The sequence below is a fragment of the Bactrocera latifrons genome, unplaced genomic scaffold, assembly GCF_001853355.1.
Source record: "Bactrocera latifrons isolate USDA-ARS-PBARC rearing strain unplaced genomic scaffold, ASM185335v1 scaffold_113, whole genome shotgun sequence".
Taxonomy (NCBI): domain Eukaryota; kingdom Metazoa; phylum Arthropoda; class Insecta; order Diptera; family Tephritidae; genus Bactrocera; species Bactrocera latifrons.
Genome location: NW_017534553.1, coordinates 222849 through 232765, shown reverse-complemented (window position 1 = coordinate 232765; position 9917 = coordinate 222849). Strand labels below are relative to the sequence as shown.

Sequence of the window (9917 nt, the reverse complement as noted above, 5' to 3'; positions counted from 1 at the left end):
AAACAACTATAACTTTGCAAATAAAATTTTTTCGTGACATCAAGTTAACACATTTCTAAAATAACTTTTTCGTGCCTCTGACTACCCCAACTCCTTAAAGGCTTGTGCATTCATTCTGTCATAACTTGGTGATTTTTTGTTTGCCAATGCTTTTGTATCCTCCTGTACCTATAGACCATGTACTTCAGCGATTGGTAGCTCCATCTGAAAAGTTATGTCTAAAATCTTTTCTTTCTATTAAGCTACACGAAACATGTTAGAAGTAAACGTATTTTAGAGATGTGTGGCAAACTCAACTACTTTTTCTGTATAGCATCATAACTGTTCCAAAGATTGTTTGCTGGTTTAAATATAAATGTGTACCAAAATATATAATATGTGTAGAGAAGAACCAGAACAAAATAAAAAAAAAAAAAATTTCGATTAAATCTATTTTATTTTGCCTTTTTCTTTTGTCTTCGCATCTTTATTTGTTCTTGATTGTTTTGCAATTTCACATAAAATCCATCACTGTCATCAACAATGGGTTTAAAAGAGATTAAAACAAAATCAAATACATATATACATAAATGTGAATATGAAGACAATTTTACGAAGAAGTAGAGCAAACAAACACATTCTACACTAGTAAAAATACCCTTTTAATTCAACACAAAAGTTCCCTTTTAAAACGATATAACTTTATTATGGAAATATTATTTTTAACAGATGATTTTTATTTCTGAAATCAGCTTACATTCTTGACTTGCTGTTTCATTGTACTACGCTTTGCTATGCACTCAATTTTATCRGGTTCAAAGAAAGCATAAGCTATACGCATATTATTTGTGAAGCCGGTAGCCTCCTTCCAGGGTGAAACTATCACCACCGTATCACCTTTGTCGACGAGCTTGAGCTTCCTGGCGGCGACTAGAGCGTACTGAACTCGCAACTCGACGTCTTTCTGATAGTCGGACTCTGGTTTTTCTGAAAAAAAAAAAAAAAAAAATCAAATAATTATTAATAACGTGGTAACCTTTTATCTTTGCCAAAGATTTAATAGTTTCCAAAGAGTCACATTTTTGTAAGAAGACAATTGCGGTTATTTTTAGAGGGTATATGAATGGTCGCAAAATTTTAGTATTCCCTAAGTGACTAAATATGTTTATGTAGAAACTCATTCCTGTTGAATGTATATCTGTCTAGGAAATGCTTTTTAGACCAGCCTTGAAAAAATTATTTCATTATTAGACTCTTTTGGGTGCCTAACAGTGGGGACCGTATGACCGATCAGCAGTTAGAGTTTTCCCTCTCTCATCAAAATGAAAACAAATTGGATTCCTATTTTCATCTTGCGTTCTAGCACTACATTTAAGGAGCAAACTCTGCATAACTGCGATATTCTTCTGGGCTAGGATAGACCGTGGTAGATCTACTGAACTAGTTACTTGCCTTATAAAAGTAAGCACTCCGTAACCTCGGACTTACTACAAATTGACCAAAAGGCATTCATGTTAAAARGCTTCCAATCTAGTCGGACACAAACTGTTAAAGTTGTATGGAAGAAGGTGAGGTGGAAACACYTAAACATTGTCCAGACTTTGCAAGACTGAGTCATATCCTTGGCGAAGAAGGACACATAACCAATTGATGTTAGGCGTTTCAACAAATTTATGATCGGTTCAAAGCGCTTCGTAGATTTATGTGGCACCRTATGATAACAATGGACCAACTATAGACTGTCCAAGTGCGATCCTTGTTAAGACCGACCTTTTAATCTAACCTAATCCCAAAAATATACGACACAAAAACATATTACGTCCTAATCTACAGTATTTTTCAGCTCCTACCTAGAAACAAAACCGGGTAGACGGCGCGTCTCAAATTGCATTGCCTTGCTGTCCTACTGCAACGCGTTAGCGCAACAATGGGACAATGTGGTCKATACATGCTAATCAAATATGCCGATTTGCCAGATGTCGTAAGCGTTATAATTAATGCTGCCATAGATTTGTGCGCCGAGTCGACCGCCGCCAATGCCACAGCATGCACCGCATCGATCGCTGCCGGATTGTTAAGCATAAGTTCTTTGTGCAATTGGCGATGCCAAATGACAGCCTCGGCCTCGGCACAGATATTAGCCATGCAAGTGACCGTTTCCAGCGGATACTTGCCAATCGCACTCTCACTCGCTATCATTACACCATCAACACCATCGATTACTGTATTTCCCAAGTCGGCTACTTCGGAACGTGTTGGACGCGATTCAAAATTCATCGATGCGAGCAGCTGGGTGCCAACTATCACCGGCTTACCGACACGATTGCAGCGCGCTATAATTGCCTTCTGCAACAGAAAGAGCTTCTCAGCTGGCACATCTATGCCCAARCTGCTGCGGTCGATTAGTATGCCGTCGGAAGCGTTGATCGCTTCATCGAGATAATTTAAGATTTGTGTACAATCGATTTTGCATACAACTTGTATATCCTTGCCACGTTCACCCATAACGGCGCGTATCTCACGTATGGCAGAGGGATTGCGTATCTTCGACGCAAATATGAAGTCGACATTATTTTCCACTGCAAAGCGCAGATCGTAGCGATCCTTCTCGGACACAGGTGGTAAATCAAGATTGACACTGCCCAACCAAACGCCCTTTGCCGCACCYAGTATGCCGCCAACTTCCACCTGACAGATTACACAATCCACCGCTACCTCTTTGACTAGCAGCGTAATGGTGCCATCGCATAGATAAATAATATTGCCCGGCTGCATTACATTAATAATATTCGGATAGTCAACATAGACAGTCTCCTTRCTGCCCTTATCCATAAGGTCTTTATTAATGGAGAGTCGTATGTTGTCGTTCTTTTTCAGTTCTACTTCATTGACACCCTCAAAGGAACCGGTGCGTATTTCGGGACCTTTCGTGTCMACAGCRATGGCAATGTGCTTGCGGTAACCGMMTTCCTCGGCAAGCTCATCGCATGCTTCGTGTATCATATCGATGGTGGCTTTATGGTGCTCATGCGATTCGTGCGAGAAATTCAGTCGTACTATATTCATGCCGGCCTTAACCAGGTTCTTSAGCATCGTTTTGTTTCGCGACACAGCGCCAATGGTGCAAATAATATTTGTACGGCGTCTTGTTATAGGCTGTCCATCGAACTGTAAACGACACATATGCTCCAGCTGTGTTTCAGAATCGCTGAAGAGGCTCATTTTGAATAATTTTGTTGTTTTTATATATGTTTTTGTATTTAAGAAAAACTGTAAATTTTAGTGAAATTAATAAAAATAGTGATTTTGATTTTTTTCTTTTTCATTAGAAAATATTTTTACATTTCCTTTTGTATTTGTCATAGCTGACAAATTATACAAATCACTGTCACAGTATTTTATCGATATATTTAGAATTGAAATATCGATACATTAGTATTTATAATCAGATGCATTTATGGTCCCGGCGCGAACTTATTGTCTCTAAATATCATGTTTAGTTATCTGGTATTTGAATCTTTGCATGATACATACATACATATACAAAATACTTTGCATTGCCATAAAGTCTGTTACAAAGTTTACAACACATACTACAAAATTTCTACAACGGAGTAGTAGGAGTCCTTTAGAATGCCTGCTCTTTACACGAATTTTAACATGCTCTGCGCCCTCACTATCGATACCTTTTCCAGTGCATCTTAATGTGGGGACCTCAGATGCTTACTGCRTAGTCTTGCCAATGCGSGACAAATGCAGAAGAGATGCTCTATTGTTTCTYTGATACCCCGTTCTAGACATTTCCCGCACTCTTCTCAATCTGTCTGCGAGCGTCTGTTGCCACCAGACAGTGATCAGTTGGTATCTTGGCGTTCGTACTATCGAGTGCCAATAGAAATTTTGTGATAGAGTGCCGACGAGTAGAAGTGCTGCTGACTGTCTGTCCGTCCGTCTGTAAGTGCATACAACAACTGAAGTAAAAATTTACATAACTTGATTARAAATGGTKAACATGATCCGTTTGATTCAAGGAWGATTGGCATTACATCCAGACAAAGGGCTTGGCACATTTAGGYGAAATCCTATTTCTCAGGAAGTACAAAACCAATTCCAACCATCTTTGGGTATGAGGTAGTTTCAAATATTTCTATTGTACGTAGCAAAAATGAGGAAAATCGGRTGACAACAGCGCCTATTTCCTATATAACAATTACTAAATTCCATCTGATTGTKTCACTTTACAGTGTACAAATCAAACTTCAATGAAGTTGAACAGAACAAACCTTTACCCAAATAGTGCCCTGAAGTTATTTCATCTTCTTTGCGAAAATTGTCGAAATCGAACTATAACTTTTCAAKTACTTTTCAAGTATGAGAACCCCACAGCATGTGGCTATTTGTTTTTACCAAACAAGTTATAGGTTATACATAGGTAAAGGTTGATCTCCAAAGTCTAGTATTGAAATTCGGAGAAAATATTTTTGTGATTACAGCATGATCCTGTACCAAAACTGAGAAAAATCGGGTCAATACTTCTCTACTTAATAGAAACTTCTCTACTTAATAGAAATATTTTCGAATTTCCCGTTGACTGTATACCTTAAAGGTTTATTGTTCAAAATCTGATTCAGAAATCACCTATTTCTAGTAATAATTTTGCCAAAAAGATATTACCGCCATTCAATTTTCCAGTTTGACCTCATCCGTATATTTTGAGAGTAAAAAAGCTGTATGGTAGAGGTACTTTTTTCAATAGTCTCTTTTGTTAGATCACGCGTGAGTTATGCCAAGCTGTCATGATATTCTTGTTTTGTGCTTGTTTGGCATTCATTGACATCACGGAAATACTTASGCCGTACTATTCACAACACCATCACTCATCTTGAGACCCAGCATTCATTATGGGATAATATTTGACCGAATAGACCGCGTCGAGCACGAAGAAAATGTAGCAGCAGGGCTGTGAGTGTATACGAAGATTGTGGAGAGTCGATTAGGCGCCGTTCATAGCATCGCTTACTAACGTAATCAACGAATTGGCGCCCTTTACGGCGAGATATTAAATTGAAATCATACAAAAATACAGCTTGCGCAAAAACTGAAGCCGCTCGATCTTCCAAAGCGACATCGCTTCGATCTATGGGTTCTTGAAACGTTTCAAACAGATCAAACGTTTTTGAGCGGAATTTTGTTCAGCGATTGGGTCCATGTCTTAATGAATTTGGAAGCCGCGCGCGACATTTGGAAGAGATAAAAAAAATGGTTTTAATTATAAATTTGTTCTTAAAGCATGGGAGGTTTATTTATATTTATATTTCTTAGGAATCTTTTTCGATTTTTTTTAAATATATTTGTTAGGAATTTGGAAATTAATTTGTCTTATGCGTTTATAAAAAAAAATCACTTTTCTAATGCATTTTGCAAATTTATTCGCATACAACCAAACAGTATWCTGCATCTATATGCTCATTTATGTCTCGAGTACTCGCTTGTATCACTTATTATCGCCTGTGGCTACCGACAACCCAAAATGCCTATTACAACGATATCAACACAGACACACACACGTTAAAGATTAGAGACCCTCATATACGTGCATAAAGACCACTACATCCCATACAACCTTCATAATTTTTGTCCAACATAAATCCWGTTGTTGCTTTGTGGCACATCGCATTGTTCCAGCTCGTGGCGAATGGTAGCAAAAGGATTAAACTTTCCCAACAATGCTGTTAAAAACAATAAACAAAAGTTGTTATTATGAAAATTGCTCCGAAACAAAAAGCGTTAGCGCCAACATCACTATCAAAATTGTTGGCAGCTGCTTAGTTGGCCAACAGCCGCTGCAGGGAACAGTGGTAACAGTGGCAGCAGGCAGCAGCAGTCTTTTTGGCAAGCCACAAAATCATTGTACAGGAAGCACTTGAAGTTGCTCGTAATCGGTCGAGAGTAATAGCAATAAGGCTCATAATGTGTATGTGGGCAACATAAAGCTCTCAGAAGTTCGCAACAGCAAAAGCAGTTGGCAACAATTGGCTTTGCTGGCCGCATTCAGTGTTGCTTCTATTCATTGTTGTTGTTGTTTGTACTTTGCTTTTTTGTGGTAAGTGATATTATTTGGATTGCATTTGAAGGATTTATGTGGCAAATTAATTGTTGGCTTTGTTGCAACTTCAACAGGGTTTGAGTGTTTGCTCCCCACGCTTCACCTTGGATCAACTTTCAAGGCATTRAGTTGTTTTTTGTTGGTTTTGTTGGAGTCACTCTGTAGTTTTGTCGGTTTTGAACAGAAGTTTKAAGAGTATTATTTACTACATGAGCTTATGTTGAGGATTATGTGGTGTAAAGGAAGTGCGGCCAAACCGGCGGCGAGTGCCACATACATAATGCACATACAGAAATGTTGCAAAAAAATTTAGAGACATATTGAAAATTGTCTTAAATTAATGAATTTAATTATAGGATTTTTAATTGAAATCATAAATGGAAGTTTATTTTGTGATGCAATTTCTCAGAAATTAAACCATGCAAATCTGTAAATATTTAGTTTTGTGTTTCATATTTGTTTTAAATTTTCCGAATAAGGCCATAACTGTTCAAGAACCTAGGATCGAATATGTGGACCCCAATATCTATAGTTGAATTTTGACCGAAAATATCGGTCAATGTATGCGATATGCAATTCAATATCAGAGAAAATCCTCTCCTGATAGTAATTTGCTTGTGTGCTACAAATGGGTTGTATCGGGTCAATACTTCCTTGAGCCCCCATTATATCTAATATAAAAATTCGAGCTTCCGGGTGACTTTAAACTGGATATATCGGCCAATATGTGAGTTGTCTCCGGGAAAATGAGAGAGAGTGTTTTACTCGTAACAGTGAAACTTTATACCTAAAGTAAATGAAATTGGGCGAAAACTTGATCTAGCCCCTATATAACTAATATCAGATTTTTCTAACATCTAGCTGATTTTACAYCATTTAACTGGTTATTGTATGTGAGGTGCCTTAATGCAGCCCAAGGAACATTTGATTAGTATGTGGTATTGACAAAAATAGATAAAATTGGTTGAATACTGTCCCAACTACCATATTTTCTATTTTTCAAGAGTATAAAACGTTCGGTTACACCTGAACTTAGCTCTTCCTTACTTGTTTTTCTTTTTATTCATATTTTCTTATTTACAATTTCAATAATTTTTGAAAAGTAAGTGTCAGTGTTAACAATATTGCCAACAGAATTTACTGTTCTACATTGTTCGAGGGGTACGGTAGCGACATGTCTAGTTTTCCAGAAGAAAAAAAAAAAACCGGCAGCCTTTTGATTGGAGTGCTTCGCGCGCGTACATCTTTTGTTGGATTCTCATCTTTAAACACTCATACTTGTTAAAAGTAGTTCCTACTAAAGAAAGTCTGGGTTCTTAAAAGAACACGTATTTAACCACTCGGGTATCCTCACAATCTTTGACCCCATACCGGATCACTTGGATCATGATGTCGTCAAACTGAACCTTCTCTTTCCATATACCGACGAGGGAGTTGTGGGTGGGAAGAAGCCGTTGGAGGAGAAGGGCAGTGAGCTTCTTTACGGATAAGTCAAAGCTTCAGCCGGAGATTTCCTGACTATTGCAGTGTCCTCCAAGTCGACGTTGCCGCCATTAAGGAAGCGGTAGATTTACTGCTCCGGAGTGCAGAATCCATCAGGGAAGTGACCATTCACCCAGATAGCAGCGCGATATTAGTCTTGAATTCATTAACAGCGCGTTCAGATTTGGTCGAGGAGKGTCTAACCTCACTATCAATCTTTGTGTATCTTTGCGATAAGACTTCAAAAAATTGTAAAGCTGATGTGCTACCAAGGCACCCAAGAACCGTCGTATCCTCCTGTGCTCTACTACTAGGTAGCTGGGCTTTGCGGAAGCATGACAAGCGCCGGGCCACCTGTTTGTCCTCAGTAAGGTGAGGCTTTTAACAGGTCATTTCCCTATTGAGGTCCATGCTGTATGGTTGGGAATCTTGCCGTCTGCAGAAGCTGTACCGAAGAATATGAGGTGGAAACAACTCAACACYTCCTTCTTGACKGCCTTAGGGGGGTCAAGACTTGAATACTTGGTAGCGCATACCTTCAGACAACCCACCGAACTGGCAGGAGTGGAAATTAAAAGCTTAGTCAAATTTTTATTTTGGCTGTTGAGCGTTTTGCCAATCTATAAGTTCGAACTCAGGAGTTCTCTTTTTTATGGCTTCACAAAGGACTACATAAGTGTAGCAGCTCTCGTGCGATATTTCATCAGCCATCTAAGCTAACCTAACCCCGTTTCTGCTTATATAGTCATTGTGGATGGCGGATCTTTTCAAAGAGCACTACCTTGGTATACGTCATCAAAACCAGACTGGTGGTAAGATTGGTTTATAAAAGGAGAGTCGAGTCACCAACGGAAACATTAAAGACCTTTTTAGGCTTCCTCAATTAAGTTTTGTGAGTTTMTGAAATTACTGAATACAGTCGTTGGGATTTTCCCGAACTATTTCGCCTCTAAGATGAAAAGCGCACATTGTAAAAACTTCATTTCATCTAAGAAAATATTGCGCCAATAAAGAAGTAGATTTATATTCTTCCTCCAATTAAATTTTATAATTCTTATATGTGATTTAAGGGTTATCCTAATATGTGATACCCAGCACATATGCACATATTCTTAATACTTTAATTGACCATTTGTTGTTGTTGTAAGCTAGTGATTTTAGCTCAATTTGCAGCGTTGTAAAGTCATAGTTTTATGTCTCGAAGGATTTGTGTCCAATTTAAAATTTTATAGCCATTACAACGGCGGTAAGTTGGTAATTCACAAACACTGATTGCCAAACTCTCGTAAGAGCAATAAACATTTTTGTCGGTGGCTTTAGTTGCGTCCAAAATGTGGTTTATGACGCGGAGCATGCTGAGTTGTGAACAACTTCATTGTGTAGTCATAAATTTTCAGCAACTTCACACACACGCAACACACACACGCAACACACACATGAAGCAAGGCACATAAACTTTGGCTACATAAACAGGCACAGACAAATATATAGATCGTTATGTTGCAGCAACAAGTTGCATTGCCACGCAATAGATACATGTTCTCCTTGCTGCTGGTTGTTGCCCTTATGTGGTGAAGCCATTAAATGTGCGGCCACACCTGCGTGGCGGGCGTGCAAAAATGCGCGAAAACAATGAAGATCTGCCAACCCCAACGCAAACGATAACAAAGTACTTTAGTGTAGCAACAACAACGATTTTATRCCCTAAAATTCGCAGCACTCGAAAGGCACAGCCCACGTAAATTTAATTAAAACCTGGCGATATGACCACTTGGCTTTCACAAGTTGCCCAGCTGCACCGCCAAGTGGTTGCACGAAACACAATTAACTGCACTTCATTTAAGCCAACTGCTAATCAAATTGCGAATCTCAAGTGATTTTCAATAATTCATAGTGCTTCTAGTTGGCTTCGGCGCATCCTTACATGAGCTTCTCCACTTAYTCATAGTCGCGTTCTCATACCTAGTCATATTAGTTGCAACCGCTAGAGCTTATGAGCCGATCATCAGCAGGCAAAGATTGATCGTTATGTGCAATGTTGCATGCACCATGTTGCATGCACCATGTTGCATACTCATGAAATTACGGCAACTATCAAAACTAACAGCGCTACACTCGTATAGTTGAAGCTATCCTCTGCGATAGTTGTTAACAATCGTTGACTATATTGATAGCATACGAATATCTCATATTCCATATGTGAACTTTCTGGGATTTAAGCGAAATTTTCCTTGATCTGAAGTATGCGTCTTGATTTTTTTCAACTTGGAGAGGTGTACAAGCTGATTCTAAATAGTTTCAGAAACTTTTAAAAATAAGAGTTGCCAGCTGAGTCGATATAACCATGTTC

The 9917-nt window shown here is 38.6% G+C and overlaps 1 protein-coding gene across 1 annotated transcript; it reads right to left on the bottom strand.

The window, feature by feature from the left end:
• Nucleotides 1–671: 671 nt before the first annotated feature.
• LOC108975121 (pyruvate kinase-like) lies at nucleotides 672–3270 on the bottom strand. The gene is made up of 2 exons (XM_018943418.1): nucleotides 1830–3270; nucleotides 672–966 (listed from the first exon to the last, which is right to left on the bottom strand). Exons 1-2 carry the CDS (start codon nucleotides 3199–3201, stop codon nucleotides 728–730), a joined length of 1611 nt encoding a protein of 536 aa, XP_018798963.1. The 5' UTR covers nucleotides 3202–3270; the 3' UTR covers nucleotides 672–727.
• Nucleotides 3271–9917: the final 6647 nt, after the last annotated feature.